The 26,765-nt window shown below is 41.5% G+C and overlaps 1 protein-coding gene across 5 annotated transcripts in view; it reads left to right on the plus strand.

The window, feature by feature from the left end:
- LOC137372736 (lysine-specific demethylase 4A-like) overlaps window positions 1–26,765 on the plus strand; it is a 74,322-nt gene that overhangs the window by 36,586 nt on the left and 10,971 nt on the right. For 3 of the 5 annotated variants that reach the window (XM_068036915.1, XM_068036916.1, XM_068036914.1), the window contains exons 14-20: window positions 971–1,187; window positions 10,267–10,343; window positions 13,910–13,965; window positions 15,658–15,766; window positions 17,195–17,383; window positions 23,555–23,725; window positions 24,338–24,457. In XM_068036915.1, the coding sequence (XP_067893016.1) occupies window positions 971–1,187; window positions 10,267–10,343; window positions 13,910–13,965; window positions 15,658–15,766; window positions 17,195–17,383; window positions 23,555–23,725; window positions 24,338–24,457 (939 nt within the window). Of the gene's footprint in view, window positions 1–970; window positions 1,188–3,594; window positions 3,755–3,893; window positions 4,048–10,266; window positions 10,344–13,909; window positions 13,966–15,657; window positions 15,767–17,194; window positions 17,384–23,554; window positions 23,726–24,337; window positions 24,458–26,765 lie in introns of those variants that run through there. The other 2 variants (XR_010975486.1, XR_010975487.1) reach the window with 2 other exon arrangements.

Below are 26,765 nucleotides of genomic sequence, written 5' to 3' on the forward strand. Positions count from 1 at the left end.
ATGAGAATGCACCCTTTGAATCGCAGTCTCCAAATGGCTGTTTCTAAGGCAACGAAAATGCACCTTCCTATAACTCCTGAGGCTTGCTGGTTCTTGAAGCAATACTGATCCCTTGCAAGCCTTAAAGGCAATCTGCATATTGCGGGGGGGAAAAAACTACAGGACCATGACAGTAGGCACTTCTCGTATCAAATTCTCACCCTGCTTTGGATAACATTGCGATTTTTCTTTCTCTGGAAGTGGATTAAAGGGATCTGATATTCTCTTGGTAGTTTGGGTCATGTGGACAATGTTATCAACATTAAAACGTTTTGCAGGGTCACTTGTTTTGTTTTGGAATATTTCTATTCTAAGCAGTCACTTATGGAGGATATTCAAGTAGTGAGACCTTGAATTAACTTTGGTAAGCTGTTTAGACAGGCACTCCACTTGGGTTTCCTTAAAGCTATACTGTGCATATACACAGTAAATGACTTTCTAATATGTTTGTGGATTGAAGTTCAGCAGCTCTGAGGTACATGAATTTAATTCAATCATTTATGGTACAGTGGGATACTACAACCAAATCTCTGAAAATATCTGTCATTTCTTATTAATTCCTGCTCCAGTGAAGCTATTGATGAATCTACCCTGTGGATACAATTAGACGAATCTTTACTGCCTTTTATTAAGCTGCTGAAAACCATCCACAGTTACTTAATTTTTATCTGCTCTACCATTATTTATAAAAGGCATTGTTGCCACCAGTTTTATAGTGAGAGTTTTAACCTGAGCTTCAATGAACTCACTTTATTTTAAAATAGAACATCGTTGGTTCCGAGAACACAGAATAGTCTAACCGAAAATTTAATAGAAACTTGCCCAGAAAGCCAGTAAAATCTGTTATGGGCTCTGCTTAATATAAATGATCTGATGTAATTAATATTTTTCTTCCTTTATTCACACCTTCCCCCCCTTTTAATTTTAATAGGTCGATTGTCAGGAGGGTCAGGGTTCCAGAAACAAAAGCCAACCTTTGGACGCAGGCACACCCAGAAACCAAATGAAAAGCAAGCCATTGGTTCCAGAGATGTGCTTCACATCTGGAAGTGACCATGTTGATCTAAGTCTCCCCACCTCTTACATTGACGAAGATGGAACAAGCACCCTTGTAACATGTGCAAAGTGCTGTGTGTGTGTTCATGCAAGTAAGTATGATATGGGCTCTTGTGGTAGTAGGAAAAGGAAGCTCAGTTTGTAGAAGAGCAGGAGTACTGGCCAATATTTATACCTCAACCAACATCACTTTTTAAAAAAAAAAAAAAAAAAAAATGCCAGTTATCTTGTCAAACGTCTGTGGGACCTTGCTGTATGCAAATTGGCTGCCGCGCTTTCTACATTATAACAGTACTATTCTTGCGAAAGTACTTCGTAGTAAAGTGTTTGGAACATTCTGAGGATGTGTAAGGTGCTATAAAATTGCAACTTTGTTGTTCTGGTCACTTGGTGTCTGTCTGTCCTGTGTACTCAATTTGGAATTCCTGAGTATTCAAAATCTTAATCATCACAGTTGACCAAAGATTAGGTTCCCCATAGATTGAAGCCTCTGGAACTTGCATTTAAGGGTGTTGATTCTTTGCTCTATGGATGGCAGTGCACGATAAATCCGCATAAGTTGTTTGCAATGTAGGCAGCATTTCAAGTTTGTGCTGCCTGCTCATTTCAGTGATTTCAGCACCCTGCCAGTAACAGCTAAACAAGCTGTTGATTAGCTGGTACATTAGCAGTGGACCAGTATCTTAAAGCTAGTTTGTATCTCTTTAAATGGGTGATACATTGTGGCTGCAGCAGGGGCTGTCAGTCCGACAAGAAGTGACTCTGACCCGGGAAACATTGAAAAATGGCACACCATGGGAGAGAGGGTTTTTTTTTTTTGAGGATGCTGCTAGCAGAGTGGATAAGGAGGAGCCAGTGAATGTGTTGTATTCAGGCTTTCAGAAGGCTTTTAATAAAGGCCCACATAGGTTACGAAGCAAAATTTTAAGCGCATGGAGTTGGGGGTAATATATTAGCATGGAGTGAGGATTGGGTAGCAGGCAGAAAACAGAATAGGAATAAATTGGTCATTCTCCGGTTGGCAGGCTGTGACTGGGGTACCGCAAGGATCAGTGCTTGGGCCCCAGCTTTTCACCATCTATATCAATGATTTGGACGTGGGGGCCAATTATAATATTCCCAGGTTTGTGGATGACAAAACTTGGTGGGAATTTCAGTTGTGAGAAGGATGCAAAGAGGCTTTAAGGGGTTTTGGACAGGCTGAATGAGTGGGCAAGAACATGGCAGATGGAATATAATGTGATTTAAGGGTAAGGTTATCCACTTTGGTAGGAGGAACAGAGATGCAGAGTATCTCTTAAATGGTGAGAGTGTTGATGTCCAAAGGGACCTAGGTGTCATTATTCACAATTCACTGAAAGCTAGCATGCAGGTGCAGCAAGCAATTAAGGCAAATGGTTTGTTAGCCTTTATCACAAGAGGATTTGAGTACAGGAACAAAGAAGTATTGCTTCAATTGTATAGAGCATTGGTGAGACTGCACCTGAAATATTGTGTGCAGTTCTGGTCCCCTTGTCTGAGGAAGGATATACTTGCCATAGAGGGAGTGCAGCGGAGGTTCACCAGACTGATTCCTGGGATGGAGGGATTGTCCTATGAGGAGAGATTGAGGGCCTGTATTTTCTGGAGTTTAGAAGAATGAGAGGTGATTTCATAGAAACTTAGAAAATTCTTAAAGGGATAGACAGGGTAGATGCAGATGTCTCTCCTGGCTGTGCGGTCTAAAACCAGGGAACACAGTCTCAGAATAAAGGACAAGCCATTTAGGACTGAGATGAGGAGGGACTTCTTCATTCAGAGGGTGGTGAATCTTTGGAATTCTCTGCCACAGAGGGCAGTGGAAGCTCCGTCACTGAGTAAGTTCAAGACAGATCAATCGATTTCTAGTAGCTAATGACAAAGGGATATGGGGATAGTGCGGGAATATGGCGTTGAGGTAGACGATCAGTCTTGATCTAGAATGGCGCAGCAGGTTCGAAGGGCTGAATGGCCTACTCCTCCTATTTTCAAGATTTTTGGGCACTGCACTGGACATGTTGGTGGAGAAGTTGGAAAGGAAGAGAGATGTCCTGTATCTGTAGGGGGCTCAGATCCTTCAGACACGCTCCAAAGGCAGAGCGAGCAGATAACTGTGAAGATCAATACTAGGAGTCAAGCCCCGAGTATCTGGATGCCGACCCATAAGAAGATCAATGACTTAGCACAAGTGGTCAAGGTAAATGAATGCATCTTCAAATGCCATATCCTGCCAGCTGCACCACTAGCCTCAGATACTGCTCGCTTCACTGTACCATCTCACACATCTGCCAGCAACCTTTTTCAATAAGAACTTATACTTGACATGCATATGCTTCAGTACACCCTCACGTGCTTGGCACTGCTGCAAGCCTCACAGCTTGCAGCATCCAGATCTCGTAGCTTCCACACCCTGCCAGCTGTTCAACCACAGCAGCTGAACAGATTGCATGAAGCTCTCTGACACTTCCCTCTCTCTTGCAGGGCAAGATGATGCACAATCCATGGCAGCAGGAGCTAACCAGAGGGTGGACAAGCACGCTTGTATGTCCTGGACTCTATAGAGGAGACTGTGCTGTTCGTTATTGGGACAGTCATTGCTGAGGCCATGTCAGCGGCTGGGCTGAAGTCATCAACGATAATGGTATCCTCATACCTAATCCTACTTCACCTCCCCCCTCAGGCCATGTCTGTTCTGATTTTCAAGCAGCAAATGGTGTAAACGTGCATCTCCTTCTTCCACCCCTCACCACAATCTTACCCTTGTGCCTTTCTTCTTTCAGGTAACCAAGAAGTGTAACCTGACCAGCCAGTAGAGGAACAGCAAAAAGATAGTGAAGAAGATGCACCATCTCTCGATGTCACACTTGCAACCACCAGCTCAGATACTGGCACTATGCGTAATTTAGAGCATAACAGAGGCGAGTCCTGCACATGGTGAGACACCAGCACGAGTGACCTGCTGTCTGGCAGGGGCTAAGATTAGAGCAGGTGCCAGCTAGCCAGAGGGTGAGGATGCAAACAGGTTCTGGTGTAGAGGACTCAGATGAGCACTTGATTTGGCAGCCTGCAAAATACTTGGTGCCTTGGGAAGCCTGCAATTAATGTCGCAGAGTCTGGTGCCAACTTGGCACAGGAGTTTCAGCTCATCTTATCCAGAGCGGAAGTGGTGGCCAACTCCATTTCATGCTTGTGGACCCAACTGTGATGCAGTTTCTGATGGCCGATGTTGCGCTTCCTTTGCAGTGCAAGCAGCAATCTGAATGTTGCAATGCAAACTAGACTGCTGTCATGCAAGGTCAGCTTGCTGTCATCATGGCTGTGGATTACAGTGTGGAAAGGGATTTGCAGGGTGTTACAGCAGTCCAGCAATCAGTCCTTCAACAGATCACTCAGATTGCTGAGGTGCCATTCCAGGGAAATGACAGTGATTGCATGGCGCATGAGCCTGCTGTCCTCATTCAGGAAGACAGCATTTATTCTCCCACTTCTGCACTCAGCCTGTGCCCTTCCTACTACCTGTCAACCCACCAGCCCAGACTGCTGCCTCCCATGCTGAGATGGTAGTTAGTAGCCAGTCTTTTTAGACCCAGAGCTGTTCGAAGGGGGTTGTCCTGCAAGGCCATCTGCAGTCTCTCCCACTGAAAGTCAGCATCCTTTTACCAGCCATGCTTCAGCCTCTGGGGTAGCACTATGCAGGAGCACTAAGATTTAAAGGCACATGGAAAACGGGCACTAAGCAAATGCACAAGTAATTAGTGACTTTTGTATGCAGTAGAGCATGATTTCATTTATAAATTTGGTTTGGGCTGTTGATTTTTGTGGTGGCTTTTGCTTTTGTGTGCTGGGCAAGCAGATGCTGTGATGTTCAGTGATTGAAGGTAAGGTGTGGGGCTGTTAGCAAATGGGAATTGGGGTTGTGGTTACTGATCTTGCACTCAGATGAGTTTGTTACAGGTGCCGGTCAGAAAGGGACTGTCCAGGTTTCCTTCCCCCTCTTCATGCTCCTACTACTCAGTTACTTGCCCTATAGCTAGTGTCAAGGACTATTGTCATGATGGCGAGATTGTGCAGCAGACCACAATGAATCTTGACACCTATGCCAGGTACTACATGGCTCCTCCAGGCAGTGGAAATGTTGCTTCAGCACAGCAATGGTTTACTTTGTCTTATTTCGTGTGGCAGCTTGGCTTTCATCAGTTGCATCCTGTGCACAGTGCATGGGTTGCACACTGGAGTTATCAACAATGTGGGCATCAGATAGACCTTGATGCCCAATAGAGACCCTTTGTTTGCCAATTTGGGTGAAATACAGTTTGCATAGTAGACTGGTGGAGAATGACTGCCAGTATATCTGGCATTGACCTACATGGTTCTTGCCTGTGTTCACAGACCAGCTGGACATTGAGAGTGAAATCCATTTTGCTTCTAATATACGGCAGAGTTGACGTGCCGTGCCTACAAAGTGATGGGCATTCAATCAGTGGCACCCTGCACTGATTGAATGCTCGCTCCGCCCGCTTCTATCTGGCAAGAATGAAATGCAGTTAATTCTAATTGAGTAAAGATCTTGAGTGGATCTCCCTCGCACAAACAATGGACAGCAAGATGCGAGATATTAAAAGCATCTGCAGCCTGGATGGAGCCGGATGCATGAATGTTCACCACAGTCACCTTGACGGACTCTGGCAATGCCCTACTTTGAGGTTGCAATTATGGCTGCAGCAGGTGTCTGATTTCCGTGAAGGCATCCTTACTGAATCGCAGGCGTCTCACACATTGTTCCTCATTGAGGTTCAGGTAGGAGAATTACTCCCTGGACACCCTGGGCGATGTGGCCTCCTGATGAGAGCCCTTCACCTCCCTCTTCCAACAGATAATCCTGCACTCCATGGCCTCTGTTCATTCTCCAACTAGTGCTGTATTCCAAAGGTGAGTGCTGACTAGTGTACCCATGTCTGAGAGAAACTAGTTTGTGCAGAAGTGTTTAAATCTTCAAAAATTCCTGCAGCACCTGTGACACCACATCCTGTAGACTTCTGCAACTTGAAACACCTGTAGAAAGCACCAAACGCTTGTGGAATTGAAGCAACAGCCAGAAGAAATCAACCGCGAGAACACAAATAAGAGCAGGAGTAGACCATATGCCCCATCGAGCCTGCTCCACCATTCAAAACTATCATGGCTGATCTTGGGATTCAATTCCACTTTCCTGCCTGCTCACCAACCTCTTGATTCCCTGAGACCAAAATTCTGTCTATCCCAGCCTTAAATGTGCTCAACAATGAAGCATCCACAACTCTCTCTCAGGTAGAGAATTCCAAAGATTCACAACCCTCTGAGTGAAGTAATTTCTCCTCATCTCAGTCCTAAATGATCATTCCCTTATCCTGAGACTGTGCCCCCGTGTTTTAGATTTCCCAACCGGCAGAAATAATCTGTGTCTACCCTATCCAGCCCCTTTTAAAATCTTATGTTTCAATGCAATCACCTCTCATTCCTCTAAGCTCCAGAGAATACAGGCCCAATTTACTTAGTCACTCATCATAGGACAACCCCCTCATCCCAGGAAGCAATTTAGTGAACCTTTGCTGCACTGTCCCCAAGTCAAGTATATCCTTTCTTAAATGTGGAGACCAAAACTGCGCACACTATTCCAGATGTGGTCTCATCAAAACCCTGTACAATTATAACAATGCTTCCTTATTCCTGTACTCCAATCCCCTTGCAATAAAGACCAATGTGAAATTTGCCGCCTTAATTGCTTGCTGTAACTGCATGTTAACTTTATGTTCTTTGTATAAGCACACCAAGTCTATTTGAACATCAACACTTGCATGTTGCACACCTTTTTAAAAGAAAATTCTGCTTTTCTGTTCTTAGGACCAAAGTGCATAACTTCACACTTCCCTACTTTATACTCCATCTGCTGTCTTGCCCACTCACTTAACCTGTCTATATCTCTTTGCAGCCTCTTTGTGTCTTCCCCCACAGCTTACCTTACCACCGACCTTTGTATCATCAGCAAACTTGGATACATTACTCTGTCTCTTCATTTAAGTTATTATTGATTGTAAATATCTGAGGCCCCAGCACTGATCCTTGTGGCACTCTACTATTTACTGCTTGCCAACTTAAATGCCCTGTTTATGCCCACTCGTTGCTTCCTGTTTATTAACCAATCATCTATCCATGCTAATATATTACCCCCAACTCCATGAGCTCTAATCTTGCCAGTTAACCTTTTGTGTGGCACCTTATCGAATGCCGTTTGGAAATTCACATATACTTCTGGTTCCCCTTTTTTTCTACCCTACTAGTTCCATCCTCAAAAAAACTCTACAATTTGTCATACAGGATTTCCCTTCAGTAAAACCATGTTGGCTTCTTCGAATCATACTGTGTTTTTCTAAGTGCATTGTTAAGACTTCCTTAATAGATTCCAGCATTTTCCCAATGACTAATGTTGGGCTAACTGGCCTGTAGTTCCCTGTTTTCTCTCTCCCTCCTTTCTTGAAAAACAGTAACATTTGCCAACTTCCAATCTCAAGGGACCATTCCCGAATCTAAGGGATTTTGTAAAATCATAGCTAGCGCATCCGTTATCTCTGCAGCTTTCTCTTTTAGAACCCTAGGATGTGGGCCATCATGTCCTGGAGGTTTGTCAGCTTTTCGTCCCTCAAGTTTCTCCAATACTTTTTCTCTGCTGACATGAATTTCCTTAATTTCCTCACTCTTTAACCCATAGGTTACTATCAATTTCTGGTATGGAACTTGTCTTCTATGAAGACAGACACAAAATATTTGTTCAGTGCTTCTGCCATTTCCTCATTTCCCATGATAATGTCTCCTGTCTCTGCTTCCAAGGGATCAAAGTTTGCTTTAGCTACTCTCTCTCCCTTTTGATATACCTAAAAAAGCTCTTACAACCTGTTTTTATGTTGCTGGCTAGTTTACACTTATTCTATTTTTTCCTTTTTTTTTAATCAACTTTTTGGTGGCCCTTTGCCAGTTTCCAAAATGCTCGCAATCCTTAGACTTGCTACTCTTTTGCAACATTGTAAGCCTTTTCTTTTAATCTAATGCTATCCTTAGCTTCCTGAGTGAGCCACAGATAGGTCTTTCTGACTGAGTTTTTGTTTTTCAAAGGAATGTATTGTTGAACATTTTGAATTGTTTCTTTAAAGGTTTCCCACTGTTCATTTACTGCCATACATTTTTACTCTCTTTACCCAATTCACTTTAGCCAGTTCTACATACCTACATAATTGGCTTTGTTTATGTTTAAGATTCTTGTTTATAATTGGAGCATGTCACTTTCAAGCTTAACATGGAACTTGGTGGTATTATGATCACTGTTTTCCAATGGATCTTTAACTATTATAAATTGCCCCTAATGTAGGTAGGTGGTAGGGAATATGGGATTACTGTAGGGTTAGTATAAATGGGTGGTTGTTGGTCGGCACAGACTTGGTGGGCCGAAGGGCCTGTTTTAGTGCTGTATCTCTAAATAAAATGACATTGCTTATTAATTCTGAAGAAGGGTCACAGACCTGAAAAGTTAACTCTGCTTCTCTCTCCACAGATACTGCCAGACCTGCTGAGTATTTCCAGCATTTCTTGTTTTTATTTATTAATTGCTTATTAACCCTGCTTCATTACACAATGCTAGATCTAAGATGGCTTTATCCCTAGTTGGCTCCACAACGTATTGCTCCAAGAAACTGTCCCCAAAACATTCTACAAACTCATCATCTTGACCACTCCTGCCAATTTCATTGTCCCAGTCTATATGAAGATTAAATTCCCCCCACAGTTATTACATTGCCTTTGTTACAAGCTCTAATAATTTCTTGTTTAATGCTCTGTCCAATGGTATAACTACTGTTCGGGGGGGCCTTTAAACTACTCCCAGCAGTGTTTTCTGATTCTTGCTAATCCTTATTTCCACCCATGATTCTACTTCATGCTACTAACCAGTAGGCAAGCAGTTGATCCCTTTAAATAGTGCTGGTGGTATGTCCTTCCTGCAGCTGAATGCACATTTAGCTGTATGAAGTTGAGAGCGCGTTAGCTGAAGCATTGAACTCCAAAATGACACTACTGGCATCCGATGAGCATTGTGCGCTGAATGTCATGATCTACCTGCTGCTCATACTTGCAGCAGGCATTAACACCTGACCAATATTGTAGCTGGTATAATTCACCCCAAAAGCTCACATGCATTTTGTAGCTCTAAGGGAATTGTGATGCCCAAAAATTTGCGTAAACAATCCCAATTTCTCGCCTATGGTTTCTCCACATTTTTAGTTCTTCATCTAGACTGTCTGGTGAGGCAGTAAACAGAGGCAGTCACTTTTTTCAATTTTGGAAGCAGAGGTCAATTCCTGATTTTGCATCTTGTTGGTTCGTATGAAATTGACAAAAATATGTGGCAGAAAGTTGGCTTCCCTAAAAGTGAGCAATTATGTCAGAGAATAACTTTTAATGGAATCATGTGTGTTGCACGTCAGTCATGACATGGTATGTTTTGAATGGAAGGAGGTGCATTTTCCATGACGTCAGGATGTTCCAAAGCCCTTTTAAAGCCAGTGAAGTGCTTCCTTTTTTTTTTTGAAGTTTTGCCGCTGTTATAAGCCATTGTGCACTTATACCTTGCATACAGCAAGGCCCCACAAATTTGCTCAGTGGAAAAAAATGACCAGATAATCTGTTTGAGTTGATTTTTTTTCCCCAGGTATATACTTTATTCAAAAGATTTGTAAACAAAAAATATTGCAAGATGATTCAAATTTTAGAGTGCAATAAAGCCATCACTATTTTTGCCATTCCAGGTTATATTTACACTGTACATTTGCATTACATACCAAAAACATTCTCTAGTGCATACAGCCCACGGGGTTTTGAGATGTTGATTTGAGGGGTAAATCTTGGTCAGGTCACCAGATGAACTCCCATGTTCTTTTTTGAATAGTGTCATGGAATATTTTACATCCACCTTAAGGTCTTCTGAGGGATGATTTCAAATATTAATTTCATACGCAGTGAACATTTACCTTTTGAAAAGGGCAATATAATTTCAAAAAGTTGCATGGATTGAAAAGCTTGTTCCATGTGATAAACTAAAATTCTTGAATTTTCTTTTGTCTTCCATAGGCTGTTATGGAGTGACTCCTGAGAAAGCAACAGATGATTGGATCTGTGCAAGGTGCTCGGCTAATGCTTTAGCAGAAGTAAGTATTTTCATCAAAATAAAAGCAAAATACTGTGGATGCTGGAAATCTGAAATAAAAACAAAGTGCTGGAAACACTCAGCAGGTCTGGCAGCATCTGTGGAGAGAGAAACCGAGTTAATGTTTCAGGTTTTGTGAAAGGTCACAGACCTGAAACATTAACTCTGTTTCTCTCTTCACAGATGCTGTTGGACCTGCTGAGTATTTCTAGCACTTTCTGTTTTTATTTAAGTATTTTCATCATTGACCTTGTTTCTATAATGCAAGATTCGACCATTTTTATTAGTTGACCTGAGGGTTATTGTGGTGGTCTGGGTTTCACTTTTTTAAAAAAAAGTATTACACAATTGTCTACACATCTAATTTCCATCGGTCCTTATTTTTGGATAACTGCACAGGGAGCAAAGGAAAATGCAGCCATTTTAAGTTGTGAATTCTTAAATTGCACTAGACTTCATTTTAGTCAGGTTCTGGGACACTGGTATGTGTGATCCAACTCTCTGAGCTACATCCCTAAACTTAGCTCAGTTATTCTGGTGGCTGAATCAAAGATCCAGGTTTTTTTGGGGGTCTTTGGCTAAGGAGGCTGGATTTAAGCATGAAAATGCACAGACACTAGACCGATTAATATAGATTGTAAATAGTGGGGCCCAAGCACTGATCCTTCTGTTATATCTCACAGGTTACATACAGCCTGCCAACCTGAAAATGAGTCGTTTATTCCTACTCTGTTTTCTGTCTAGGAAACCTATCCTCAACTGACCTGAAATGTTAACTCTGCTTCTCTCTCCACAGATGCTGCCAGACCTGCTGAGTATTTCCAGCATTTCTTGTTTCTATCTCAATCCATACTAATTTATTACCCCCGATCCCATGAGCCCTAACTTTCAATAAATTCCTGTATGGCACCTTACCATATACTTGAAAATATGAGGCCAGAATTGAATGCATGTGAAAGGCCAGAAACTGAATTCAGTCTGACAGTCGAGAATTCTACCCCCCCCCCCCCCACCCCCCCCCCCCCCCCCCCCCCCAAACCATCAGTGCTCACTCAATCGGAGTCTAGTGTCTGTGCATTTTCATGCTTAAATCCAGCCTCCTTATCCAAAGACCCCCAAAAAAACTGGATCTATGATTCAGCCACCAGAATAACTGAGCTAAATTTAGGGATGTAGCTCAGAAGTTGGATTACGCATACCTGACTAAAATAAAGTCTAGTGCAAAAAAAGTTTATTAAGAATTCACAACTTAAAATGGCTGCATTTTCCTTTGCTCCCTGCACAGTTATCCAAGAATATGGACCGATGGTAATTAGATATGTGTAGACAATTGTGTAACACTTTTTAAAAAAAAAAAGTGAAACACAGACCACCACGATAACCCTCAGGTCAACTAATAAAAATGGTCGAGTCTTGCATTATAGAAACAAGGCCAATGATAAAAATACTTAAATAAAAACAGAAAGTGCTTAGATGAGGAGACAGAGTGTGATGTGTACAAATTTGCTGCCGCTACAAAGCTAGGAGGAAAAGTAAGCTGTGAGGACAATGCAAAGGGATATAGCTAGGTTGAGTGGGCAAGATGGAATATAACATGGGGAAATGTGAAGTTATCCACTTTGATATGAAAATGGAAAAGCAGATTTTTTTTTTTAAAAGGAGAGACTGGGAAATGCTGGTATTCACAGGGGCCTAGTGTCCTTGTACACAAATCACTAAAGGTTAACATGCAGGTACAGCAAGAAAATGTAATGTTCACTTTATTATAAAGGATTTGGAATATAAAAGTAAACCGGTCTTATAGATGTCTAGGGATTTGGCAGGACCACACCTAGAATACTGTGTACAATCTTGGTCTCCTTTCCTAAGGAGTACTTTCCTTAAAAAGTTCAGTAGACTGATTCCTGGAATGAGGGGATTGTCCTATAAGGGGAGATTGAGTAGACTAGGCCTAGGAAGAAGAATGAAAGGTGATCTTGTTAGAACATATAAAATTCTGAAGGGCTTGATGGGGTAGATGCTGGGAAGGTGTTTTCCTTGGCTGGGGAGTCTAGAACTCAGGGTCATAGACTCAGAATGAGGGGTGGACCATTTACAACTGAGATGCGGAGCTTCTTAATTCCAAGGGGTGTAAATCTTGGGAATTCTCTACATTAGAGGGTTCTGGATGCTTAGTCATTGAGTATATTCAAGATAGAGATTGACAGATTTTTGGATACTAAAAGAATCAAGGGATATGGGGATAGGGTGGGAAAGTGGCGTTCAGGTGGAAAAGCAGCCATAATCTTATTGAATAGTAGTGCAGGCTTGAAGGGCCAAATGGCCTACTTCTCCTATTATCTATGCTCATATTTTAGAACAATGTAGATGTGTGCTTGATTTTCTTGTGCTATGATTTATATATAGTATACTGAAGCATGTATGCGGCAGTTTGTATTTTAGTGATCCTGACAAAACTGAAACTAAAGCAAAATACAGCATATAGAAACGCAAAGTAGGAGTAGGCCATTCGGCCCTTTGGGCCTGCTCTGCCATTCAAAAAAGATCAAGGCTGATCGTCTAATTCAGTACTCTGTCCCTGTTTTCTCCCCATATCCCTTGATCCCTTTCGCATCAAGAAATATATTTATCTCCTCCTTGAACATATTTAATGACTTGGCCTCCACTGCCTTCTGCGGTAGAGAATTCCACAGGTTCACCACCCTCTGAGTGAAGAAATTTCTCACCTCGGTTCTAAATGGCATACCCCATATACTGAGACTGACCCCGCTGGTTCTGAACTCCCCAGCCATCGGGAACATCCTCCCTGTATCTATCCTTTCTAGTCCTGTTAGAATTTTATAGGTTTCTATGAGACCCCCTCTCATTCTTCTAAACTCTTGTGAATATAGGTCCAGTCGACCCAACCTCTCCTCATAGGTCAATCCTGCCATCCCAGGAATCAGCCTAGTAAATCATCTTTGTGCTCCCTCCATGGCAAGGACATCCTTCCTCAAATAAGGAGACCAAAACTGCACACGATACACCTGATGTGGTCTTACCAAGGCCCTGTATAACTGCAGTAAGACATCCTTGCTCCTGTACTCAAATCCTCTTGCAATAAAGGCCAACATGCCATTCGCCTTCCTAACTGCTTGCTGCACCTGAATGCTTGTTTTCAGCAACTGATGTACAAGGACACCCAGGTCTCGTTGCACCTCCCCCTTTCCCAATCTATCACCATTCAGATGATCTGCCTTTCTGTTTTTACAACCAAAGTGGATAACCTCACACTTATCTGTTATACTGCATCTGCCATACATTTGCCCACTCACCCAACTTGTCCAAATCACATTGGAGCCTCTTTGCATCCTCCTCACAGCTCACATCACCCCCCCCCCCCCCCCCCAACCCCGCTTTGTGTTGTTTGCAAACTTGGAAATGTTACATTTAGTTCCCTTTAAAAAAAAAATGCTGGAAAACTCAGTAGGTCAGGCAGTATCTGTGCAGAGAGGAAAAACAAGAGGTAACATTTTTGTCAACAATTTTTGACCTGTATAGTAATACTTTTCCCTTGCATCTGTACAGGATTGTTGTCTGTGTACCCTTCGTGGAGGAGCACTTCAGAAAACCACTGACAACAGGTCAGACTCACCAATAGACCCGCACATTGTGCTTTTTTAAATTTTGTATATGGTGCTAAATCTAAATATATGGTTGCAATTAAATGTTCTCTATCAATCTCAATTGGAGCAAAAGTGCCATCTTTTTTATTAGGTTAGAGAAGTAACCATTTTATTTAAAATGGAAGGGTTAATGGAGCCAAGTTTACCTTTGGTGATGCACCAGAAGCTGCTCTGAGAGTTTGGGCTAATTTAGTGGCGTTGGGCTGAACAGGCGGGAGGAATCTTGCCTCGACCGTTTGGAGCGCCCCCCTGCCCCTGATGCGATTCTATGGCAACAGACCAATTAACAGCCTGGCACCAGGATCCTCGTCCCTTTTAAAGATGGAGGTCCCACCTCCAAGAGCTGCTGGCCAATCACAGAGCTGGCAGAAATAAAAACAAAGTGCAGGAAATACTCAGCAGGTCTGGCAGCATCTGATGGGAAGCTTTTTATTTATCTAGGAAATGGTACATAATTGCACGCTTACTATTTGGCCTTTGCAATCTGGTCTTTTTTAAAAAATTAATCTGGACAATTAGTTTATAATATAAGTCCAGGAATGCTTAGAGTTGTCGAATGTTGGAAACATTTTTTTATCTGCCTTTCTTGCACAATATTTCATCGAATCATATAGCACAGAAGGAGCCCATTCAAGCCATCATTCCTAGACCTGTTTGAGAAAGCTATTAAGTTAGTCCCACTTTCCTGCTCTTCCCCATAGCCCTGCAATTTTCCCATATATCCATTTCCCTTGTGAAAGTTACTATTGAATCATCATCCATCACCCTTTCAGGTAGTGCATTACAGATCATAACTTGCAGCATTAAAAACAAAAAAGTCTGTTCCTCCTCCTGGTTATTTTGCCAATTGTCTTAAATCTTTGCTCTCTGGTCATTGACTCTCCTGCCAGTGGAAGCAGTTTCTCCTTACTTATCTTTATCAAAACCCTTCATAACTTTGAATACCTCCTTTAAATCTCCTTGACCTTCTCTGCTCCAAGGAGATCAACACCAGCTTCTCCTCATAACGGAAGTCACTCATTCCTGGTTTCATTCTATTAAATTTCTTCACCTTCTCCAAGACCTTGACATCCTCCCTGAAGTGTGGTACCTAGAATTGGACATAATGCTCTAGCTGAGGCCTAACCAGTGATTTATTAAGGAATCACATGCCATGTTAAGTGCCGGCCAAATCACAGGAATTGACTTGGGAGTAGCTTCGAACCACTAATAGTGTAAAAAGACTGAATCAGCATCAATAATTCTGAGCCATGTACTTTGGTGATCATGTAATTTCAGCTGCGTGTATTCACTTCCTCAAAGTCTGGTTCAGTATCTTCTCCCAGCTTGTGAAACCATTGTTGGGAAAGGAGATCTATCTTGTGCCATGGTGGGATGTCTTTTGTGACCTGAGCAGAGCTATTTAGAAAGTGTTGTTGGAAATAAACGATCTTTGAGAGTTCTGTAGCCAGCATGGGAAGTGGAAAACAAGTCATCTATCATGTAACAGTGTTGTAAGTTGCATTTTTTTTATAGAAAAATTCTTAAAACTGTTCTGGGGAGTAACTCAAATTAAAGTAGTCTCAGGAACTTGTTTGAATAAAAACACTCCTTCCGATCATTTACTCACTAGATTTATCCCATTTAAATACTTTGTTAAATCTTGTACAGGTGGGTTCATCTGCTGTGTGCTGTTGCAGTGCAGGAGGTACGGTTTGTGAACGTTGCAGAACGCAGCCCTGTGGATGTCAGCCCAATACCACCATTACGCTGGAAACTGGTATGGAATCACAAAGTTGAAGTAACATAATAAAACTTTAAATGGTGCTAGCAGAGTTCAAATTGACATGAACACATGCAATGAAGGTGCTAGTCACCAAACTTCTTGTACTGTATGGTATACTTTGGTGACCTGCCCCAGACAAATTGCATCTAATCTGCACCGCTATAAGTGAGATAATAGGATATCTGTCTCCAGGTCAATATCTATCCCTCAACTATTGCCACCAGAGTGAACTAATGGATCATTCATCTTGTTGCTGTTTATGGACACTGCTATGATCAATTTTGCTGCTGTATTTTCTTACATAAAGTGAATGCACTTGGCAGATGTGGGTAGAGGGGAAAAATTATAGTTTACCTATTTTCTGGGGGGGCACTTTCATTCATTAAATGGTATCTAGATGCCTCAAGTTATCCAGCCAGTCCATCTGTCCTTTCCAGAAAACAGTTTTTATTTTTAATTCCCCTTCATCATTATGTAAAAGTAGCAAACATGCTTTCCACTGAAAATATACCCCGTAAGTTAAATTATTTTTCCCCCTTCCACCCTACCTTTTCATTAGAAATAGCTTTGAATTATTTAGTTTAGAGATACAGCACTGAAACAGGCCCTTCGGCCCACTGAGTCTGTGCCGACCATCAACCACCCATTTATACTAATCCTACACTAATCCCATATTCCTACCACATCCCCACCTGTCCCTATATATTTCCCTACCACCTACCTATACTAGGGGCAATTTATAATGGCCAATTAACCTATCAACCTGCAAGTCTTTGGCATGTGGGAGGAAACCGGAGCACCTGGAGGAAACCCACGCAGATACAGGGAGAACTTGCAAACTCCGCACAGGCAGTACCCAGAATCGAACCCGGGTCCCTGGAGCTGTGAGGCTGCGGTGCTAACCACTGCGCCGCCCCTTATAAACATTGAGATTGCTACAGTGTAATCTAGTTCAATTTCCCTGTTTTAGATAATCCAATACAGGAAACGAGGAGAGCAGCTTTCAGTTGTTAATAGTGATAAGATTTTAGAGCCACAAATATGAAACAAACAGAAATCTAAAAACAATTTCTCATTCACTCCTCTATGCCAAAAGAGAGATCGTGGAACAAAATTAAATTAATAATAGAATGGATTTGAGGTGGGAAAAGCAAAGAGCAAGATGCAAATAAGAGTATATCTTTTGGCAGCTGACTGACTTGTAAATTTATTTCAGTTTCTATAAGTTGACATGCTTTAATACATTGTAATGAAGAAAGGAATTTGTTCCATAATCCAAATAGGTGCAGGTATGGAAGTTTCAAATATGTGGTAGAACACCTCATTTGTGGTGTACGTTAAAGCTAATTGGCCAATGTTACCAAATATCTCAAACATACAGTTGTGTGTGCTTTGTCAATGCTGTAACTTTGGCCATTTCAGAAATGCTTCTACTGTAAGAAACGAATGAAGAAGACTGGTGGTTGTTGTGTGCAGTGCTCCCACGGCCGTTGTCCCACTTCCTTTCATGTGACGTGTGCCCAAGCTGCTGGAGTGGTCATGCAACCTGATGACTGGCCATTTGTGGTCTTCATCACCTGCTGCAGGCACAAGACACCCAACCAAGCAGAGGTAGGCTATGTTTAAGAGTAGCAACAAATAATTGCTGCCAAATTGATTGCCTGACACCCACTTCTTTTCAAATGAATTAACTGTCTTGTTTCTAACTGCAGTTAAGGCAAATTGCGGGTATCTTGATAATATGATAAGTTTTGAAGATATTCATGTTTTAGTGGTAATTACGAATAAACATGTTTTGAGGGTTGGGCTTAAACCCTAACCTCTTAACCATTAATCCATGACACTTAAAATTAGCAGAAATTGGGGTTGAAAGGAAACTATTGCTTTCAGTATCTGCAATTTGTTCCTCTTTTGATAAAGTGCAGATGTCATCTTATTTCATCTGGAATGCTTTTTCTTAATACATTTTCCTTTCCCAAATCGTCTGGGTAATCTCCATTGCCACTACTCTGTCCATAGTGAAACCTGATAATAGGACACTGCATCTTTAGAGCCATATAACTGGCAGTGGGCTGGAGTGCTGCAAACTTCACCTCGGTGATTGCTTATATCATAGAATGTAATCATAGAATGATAGAGCACAGGAAGAGGCCATTCAGCCCATCATATCTGTGCCAGCTCTTTGGTAGAGCTATCCAATTAATCCCATTCTCTTGCTCTTTCCCCAAGCTCTTTTTAAAAAAAAAAATCCTTCAAGTACTTATCCAGTTCCCTTTTTGAATGTTACTGTTGAATCTGCTTCCACCACCTTTATCAGGCAGTGCATTCCAAATCACAAAAACTTGCTGTGCTTTATTTAAAAAAAAAAGTTTCCTCATGTCACCTCTGCTTTGCCAATTATCTTAAATCTCTGGCCTCTGATTATCTACCCTTCTGCACTGGAAACAGTTTCTCCTTATTTACTCTCTGATTTCCTCTTCACTTTCTCTGCTCTAAGGAGAATCCCAACTTCTCCAGTCTCCCTCATTCCTGATACCGTTATAGTAAATCTCTCCTGTGCCCCTTTCTAAAGTGGGGTGCCCAGAATGTAACACAATAGTCCAGCTGAGGCCTAAGCGATGTTCCGTAAAGGTTTAGTATAATTTCCTTGCTTTTGTACTCTGTTTCTCTGTAAATAAAGCCAAGGATTCTATATGCTTTTTAACATGTCCTGCCACCTTCAGAGATTTGTGTGCGCACACCCCCAGGTGTCTCTATTCCTGGACCCCTTTAAAATTGTACAATTTAGTTCATATTGCCTCTCCTCATTCTTCCTACCATATGTACCACATCACCTTTCTTTGGGTTAAATTTCATCTGCCCATGCGTCTGCCCATTTCACCAGACTCTCTACGTCCTCCTAAAATCTGTTACCGCCTTCATTTACTACATATCCTGAGTTATATATCATGTGTAAACTGTGAAATTATGCTGTCTGTAAGTAATAGATAACCAAGTTTGCTCAGTGAGAAGATAAAACACTCTGAAATGGTAAGGTAAATTTCCTTTGAAAATGTTTGTGTTCAGTAATTATGCCAATCTTGATTAGTAAATGCTGATACTCCAGTTTTTTTCTGCACTTCAATATTGTGTGACGTACAGCTGGAGTTCTGGTCGCTGCATTGCAGGAAGTTTAGTTTAATTTAGAGATACAGCACTGAAACAGGAAGGATGTGATTGCATTAGAAAGGGTACAGAGGAGATTTATGAGGATGTTACCAGGAATGGGGAGCTTTAGCTATGAGGAAATATTGGATAGGCTGGGGTTGTTTTCTTTGAAACAGAGGTGGTTGAGGAGAGATTTAACTGATGTATAAAATCATGAGGGGTCTAGATAGAGTGGATAGGAACCCTTAGCAGATGGCTAATCACCAGGGAGCATAGATTTGAAGTAATTGGTAGAAGTATTAGAGGGAAGTTGAGAAGTTTTCAGAGGGTGGCAGGGTCTGGAGCTCATAGCCTGAAAGAGTGATAGAGGCAGAAATCCTCATCTGTTTTCTTTTAGTACTTGATGTGCATCTGAAGTGTTGGAATGTGGGATTAAGCTGGCCAGCTCTTTTACAGCTGGCACATACACACTGGGCCGAATGGCTTCCTTAGCTGTAAATTTTCTACTTCTGTATTCTGTGTATGTCTATCTTCTTTCTAATTCAGTTTTGAAATTTATCTTGTGCTTCCTGTGCAACTATTCTTCCAGAGTCCCCTAATCAAACACTGAACACCCAGTACTGATTTTTCACACTTTTTGAATAGCTAAATCTGTTCAGCCTTGCTTCTCAGTAATTTGTGTTTTGTGACACAATCGTAATTGTTTTTCTCATATTGTCAGTCAATAGAATATATTCTTGTATTGCACCAATTACTTCAGCATTAAAGGAAGGGACATATTCTTAGTGCAAGAAATCAATCATTTTAAAAAATGAATTCCAATGCATTTCAGCCTTTTGTAATTTTAATAGGGTAGATAATTCTACAGTAAAAATATTAAGCCAGAATCTGTTAAAATAATAACCAGGCTAATGGTGCTCAACATTATTTATGGGTAAATAGTACAGCAACTTCAGCCATGAAGCAGAATCGCAGTTAAATGTGAATATTTAAATGTTGCTGTCTGAGTTGCACTGTTCCACTGTTGGCTGTGGAAAACCGGCATCTCTCCTTTAGCCTCCCTTTTTTGTTAAAGGAACTTGGAATCTAGAATGTACTGCCTGAAAGGGAAGTGGAGGCATATTCAATTGTGACCTTCAAAAGAGAATTGGACATGTACCCGAGGGGGAAAAATTGTAGGGCAAGGGGAAAGGAGTATAAATAGAAATAAATGAATATGATTGGGTAGCTGTTGCAGGATGACCAGTCCTGGTCATCCATGTTCAAGGATATTCGATGTTCCGGAAGAATAGGCAGAAAGGAAAAGGAGGTGGGATGGCTTTGTTATTGAAGGTAGGGATCAGTGCAGTTGTGAGTAATGATATAGGTATAATAGATCGTGATGTCGAATCAGTTTGGGTGGAAATAAGGAATAGCAAGGGAAAGAAATCATAGCTGGGAGTGGTCTATAGGCCCCAAAGGAGTTGCCTCTCTGTAGGACTAAGTATTAATCAGGAAATAATGGAGGCATATAAGAAGGGCACTACAATTATCATGGGTGATTTTAATCTGCATATAGACTGGACAAATCAAATTGGCACGGGTAACATGGAAGACAAATTTGTAGAGTGCATCAGGGATTGTTTCTTAGAACAATACATTGCAGAACCTACCTGGGAACAGGCTATTTTAGATTTGGTAATGTGGTAGGATTAATAAGAGATTTTGTAGTTAAGGATCCTCTAGGGGGAAGCGAGCATAATGTGGTAGAATTTCAAATTTGGTTTGAGGGAGAGCAACTCTGGTCTGAAACCAGTGTCTTCAACTTAAACGAGGGCAATTACAGAAGTATGAAGAAAGAGTTGTCTAAAGCGGGCTGGGAAAATAGACTAAAGGGAAAGTCAGTAGATGAGCAGTGGCAGACTTTTAAGCAGATATTTCATAACACTCAGCAAACATTTATTCTGGTCAGAAGGAAGCTGAGAACGATGAACCACCCGTGGATAACAAAGGAAGTTTAAGGAGAGTATCAAATCAAAAACAAAGGCATACAAAGCAGCGCAAGCTAGTGGTAGGCCAGAGGATTAGGAATTTTTTTTTTAGGAACTAGCAGTGGATGATGAAAAAAAGTAAGAGGGAGAAAATTGATTGAGAGTAAGTTGGCAAGAAATATAAAAACAAACAGCAAGAGCTTCTATGGGTATTTTAAAAAGCTAAAGTAAGTGTGGGACCCTTTAGAGAATGAGTCTGGGGAATTAAGAATGGGGAACAGGGAAATGGCAGATAATTTAAACCAATATTTTGCATCGGTCTTCACAGTGGAGGACACTAAGCATTCCAACAATAATAGATGAGCAAGGTGTAAATGGGAGGGAGGAACTTGTAACAATCTCTATCACGAGGGTAAAGGTGCTTGACAAACTGATGGGACTAAAGGCAGACAAGTAGCCAGGACCTGATGGCCTGCATCCAAGGGTTTTAAAAGAAGTGGCTGCAGAGATAGTGGAGGCATTGGCCATAATATACCAAAACTCACTGGATTCTGGTAGGGTACCAGCAGATTGGAAAACCACTAATGTGACACCCCTATTCAAGAAAGGAGGGAGACAGAAAGCAGGAAACTATAGACTAGTTAGCTTAACCTCTGTCATTGGGGAAATGCTAGAGTCCATTATTAAGGAAGAAATACGACATTTAGAAAAACAATGTAATCAGACAGAGTCAGCCTGGTTTTATGAAGGGGAAATCGTGTTTGACAAATTTGTTCAAGTTCTTTGAGGATATAACCAGCAGTGAATAAAGGGGAACCGGTAGATGTAGTGTATTTGGATTTTCAGAAGGCTTTCGATAAGGTGCCACAAAAAAGGTTTATTGCACAAAATAAGAGCTCAGGGTATTGGGGGTAACGTGTTGGCATGGATTGAGGATTGGCTAACACACAGAAGGCAGAGAGTCAGGATTAATGTGTCTTTTTCAGGTTGGAAAGCCATAACTAGTGGAGTGTCACAAGGATCGGTCCTAGGGCCTCAACTATTTACTATCTATATTAATGACTTGGAGGAAGGGACAGAGTGTAGTGTATCCAAATTTGTGGACGATACAAAAATAGGTAGGAAGGCATGTTGTGATGACAAATCTGCAAAGGGATATAGATCGGTTAAGTGAGTGGGCAAAAACTTGGCAGATGCAATTCAATGTGGAAAAGTGTGAGGTCATCCACTTTGTTAGGAAGAATAAAAAGGCAGATTATTATTTGGATGGAGAAAGACAGCAAAATACTGCAGGACAGAGGGATCTGGGTGTTCTTGTACATGAAACACAAAAAGTTAGCATGCAGGTGCAGCAAGTAACTAGGAAGGCAGATGGAATTTTGGTAGGGGCTTGGAGTTTAAAATAGGGAAGTCTTGTTACAACTGTACAGGGTGTTGGTGAGGCCAGACCTGGAGTACAGTTTTGCTCCCCATATTTAAGGAAGGATATACCAGCATTGGTAGTTCAGAAAAGGTTCACTAGGCTGATTCCTGGGATGAAGGGGTTGTCTTATCAAGAGCAGCTAAACCAGTTAGGCCTTTAATTATTGGAGTTTAGAAGAATGAGAGGTGATCTTACAGAAACATAGAAGATTCTAAGGGGGCTTGACAGGTTAGATGTTGAGAATATGTTTCCACTAGTGGAGGAATCTCAAACTAGGGGACGTGGTTACAGAATAAGGGGTCACACATTTAAAACCGAGATGCAAAAGAATTTCTTCTCCAAGGGTGGTGAATTTCTGGAATTCTCTGCCTCAGAGTTGTGGAGGCAAGGTCACAAAATGTATTTGAGGAGGTAGGTTTTTGTAATCTCTGTCGAGGGCTATGCGGAGCAGGCTCAAAAGAGGAGTTGAGGCCTGGGACAGTTCAGCCGTGATATTGCATGGTGGGACAGGCTTGAGGGGCTGAATGGTCTACTCCTGCTCCTATTTCTTATGTAAAAGGGGGGGATTGGGATCAGCTAAATTGCTCTTGCAGAGAGCTGACATGGGCTCAAAGGGCTGAATGGTCACCTCCTGTCCTGTAACCACTCTATAATGATTCATTAACTTGCTGCATTTGCCCATTAAACTCACCACAAAGTTAAATCTTGTCATTACAAGAGTGCACATAAGCCCTCGGCACCAGAATTAGCTCGAACATGTCTCATTCCTTCAGTTTTTGCACTTGTTGAGATTTTAAAAATATGCAGTTTAATGTCTCCTCAGAATTTTAATCCAATCTTTTTCCACGTCTTCCTTCTGTACCTGATTTGACATTGTCATTCGTCCCCTTTTAATTCACCTTTCTTTTTGGTTCTTTATTTCCCAATCCTTGAATCTCATTGGTCAAGGAGGTACTCTGTTGGTTGCCTCTTTGAGGTCCCAGATGCCCTGTTTCCCTTGCTGCACTGTTATCACTTTCATCAACTTCGTGGGCAATTTTTTTTAAACTGAAGGGTTTAGGGGCTAGTCTAACTTATGGCAGATGCCAACGTGCCCTGCTACAGCAAATTCTGGCTTATTGTCTTGTCCTAATTATTACCATGACATGCTAAGCAGCTTTATCTGATATTGGATGGGTTCTTTTTCTGAGCAGTTAATATCAGTGGAAGTCTTGTAAAAGATGTTGATTTGACTTTTCACAGCGTGCCAAATCAAATTTGAATGATATTGAAATTGGACAGAAGGTCATCTCGAAGCACAAGAACGGACGCTTTTACCAGTGTGAAGTAGTAGGATTGAGTAAAGAAACGTTCTATGAAGTGAATTTTGATGATGGATCTTTCAGTGACAACTTGTATCCAGAGGACATTGTGGTAGGTAGAAATTTTGTTTCCTTGTGAGGGGGGAGGAAAAAAACAATTCATGACGGAAATAATAGTGCTGTCTTGCATCCAGTGCAAACTTAGTGATGCAGGTAAAGTTTTTAAACAATCTTCAACACCATTCTCAAATCTTCACCTATAGTAAATCTGGATCTAGAACTGGCTACTGAGAACTTGCCTGATGTCACAGAATGAATGTTGGAAGTGTTTTGAGCTTAGTTCTGATCAACAATTTGTATCGTTCTTCCATCCAGTTTGTATTATAACCATAAAGACTACTGCACTAAATGGACATCCACTTTAGTAGGCTAATGCACCCTTTTTATATACATGAGGATGATCTTACTTGGTACTTCTGTTAGCCGATAATGATTGTGGTACTTGTGAATTAAATACACGTATATATTTTTTATAAGCTCTTAATTATGCCTTTGTGGTGATGCCATTTAAATGAACATGTTTTTCCCACTGAAGATTGCCTGATATTGAATATGTTGCATTATAATACCTTTTTTATTTGTTGTCAATACCTTTTTTCTTGGTTCTACAGATGAACCTTTATTGCTCAGCACGAGTGAAAATTTCTAATTCTTGTCTTTGCAGAGCCGTGACTGCCTTCGTTTGGGACCCCCTCCAGGGGGAGAGGTGGTACAAGTCAGATGGACTGATGGACTAGTGTATGGAGCCCAATTTGTAGCATCACATGTTATACAGCTCTACCAGGTAAGAAACAAATCGCAATGTATCATGCATACTATCATAAACCGGTAGTGTTACTATAACTGCCTATGTGTACTGAACCTTTGGAGTTTAGGGTGATTATTGTTTGGTTAATCATTTGAAGTAGTTGACATGCACCTAGGATATTGCTTGCATTTGTTTATATTGGCGACAGTCATGAAGAATATATTTTCTCTTTGGCTGCTTGTTAGTGCTAAATAAGTGGTGATCTAGTATGTCAGAGATTCCTGCTACATGAGCATCTGCAGGTAATTGGTTTAGTAATGCCCGGTCCATTTTATGTAAAGTTTGCACTTGGTGCTGAATTTCGAGTAATTGACCAGTTAACTCAAAATCTTGACCCAAGAGAATGAGATCTCTTCAAAACACAAATTTTCTGTAGTGTTTTTTTTCTAAATCTCTTGGCCCTTGGTCCAGAAAACTCTCACACGTAGATACGTGTCCTATAAAGCAAACTTTAAAAAGTTAAAGTATGTAAAATGCATGTCACTTTCAATATCTCTTTCTCTCTCTCTTTTTCTCTTTTTATCAATGTCCTTAAATGTGAATCACAAAGTTAACATGCAGGTACAGCAAGCATCTAGGAAAGAAAAAGGCATTGAATTATAAGAGTAAAGAAGTCTTACTACAGTTGTACAGGGCCTTGGTGAGAATACACCTGGAGTACTGTGTACAGTTTTGGTCTGTCTACCTCAGGAAGTATATAGTGGCCTGTGAGGGAGTTCACTGAAGGTTCAGTAGATTGATTCCTGGGATGAGAGGATTGTCCTGTAGGGAGCAATTGAGTAGACTTTGCCTATATTCCCTAAAATTCAGAAGAATGAGAGGTAATCTAATTGAAACATATAAAATTTGTAACGGGCTTGACAGATGCTGGGAGTATGTTTTTCCCTTGGCTGGGAAGCCTAGAACTAAGGGTCACAGTCTCAGAATAAGGGGTTGACCATTTTGAACTGAGATTGGAGGGTAGCTAATGTAACCCAACTATTTAAAAAGGGAGGTAGAGGGAAAGCAGGGAATTATAGACCAGTCAGCCTGACGTCGGTAGTGGGGAAAATTCTGGAGTCCACTATCAAAAGATTTTATAGCAGAGCATTTGGAGAACAGTGATGGAATCGGACAGAGTCGGCATGGATTTACAAAAGGGAAATCATACTTGACAAATCTACTAGAATTCTTCGAGGATGTAATTCGTAAAGTTGATGAGGGGGAGCCAGTGGATGTGGTTTATTTGGACTTTCAGAAGGCTTTCGACAAAGAGATTAGCGTGTAAAATTAAAGCGCATGGGCTTGGGGGGTAGTGTATTGCGATGGATAGAAAATTGGTTGGCGGACAGGAAGCAGAGTGGGAATAAATGAATCTTTTTCCGAATGGCAGGCAGTGACTAGTGGGGTACCACATGGATCGGTGCTAGGACCCCAGCTATTCACAATATATATTAATGATTTTAGATGAGGGAACTAAATGTAATATCTCCAGATTTGCAGATGACACAAAACTGGGTGGGAGGGTGAGTTGTGAGGAGGATGCAGAGAGGCTTCAGGGTGAACGGCTACAAACTGAGAAGGGATATGCAGCGAGAACTGGGTATCCTCGTACACCAGTCGGTGAAGGTAAGCATGCAGGTGCAACAGGTGGTTAAAAAAGGCAAATGGTATGTTGGCCTTCCTAGCGAGAGGATTCGAGTACAGGAGCAGGGATGTCTTGCTGCAATTATACAGAGCCTTAGTGAGGCCACACCTGGATTATTGTGTGCAGTTTTGGTCTCCTTATCTGAGGAAGGATGTTCTTGCTAGAGAGGGAGTGCAGCGAAGGTTTACCAGACTGATTCCTGGGATGGCGGGACTGACATATGAGGAGAGATTGAGTCGGTTAGGATTATATTCGCTAGAGTTCAGAAGAGTGAGGGGGGGATCTCACAGAAACCTATAAAATTCTAACAGGACTTGACAGGGTAGATGCAGGAAGGATGTTCCCAATGGTAGGGGAGTCCAGAACCAGGGGTCATAGTCTAAGGATACAGGGTAAACCATTCAGGACTGAGATGAGGAGAAATTTCTTCACCCAGAGAGTGGTGAACCTGTGGAATTCGCTACCACAGAAAGTAGTTGAGGCCAAAACATTGTATGTTTTCAAGAAGGAGTTACATATAGTTCTTGGGTTTAAAGGGATCAAAGGATATGGGGTGAAAGCAGGAACAGGTTACTGAGTTGGATGATCAGCCATGATCATAATGAATGGCAGAGCAGGCTCGAGGGGCCAAATGGCCGCCTCCTGCTCCTATTTTCT

This window comes from Heterodontus francisci, chromosome 8, assembly GCF_036365525.1.
Source record: "Heterodontus francisci isolate sHetFra1 chromosome 8, sHetFra1.hap1, whole genome shotgun sequence".
In the NCBI taxonomy this organism is placed as follows: domain Eukaryota; kingdom Metazoa; phylum Chordata; class Chondrichthyes; order Heterodontiformes; family Heterodontidae; genus Heterodontus; species Heterodontus francisci.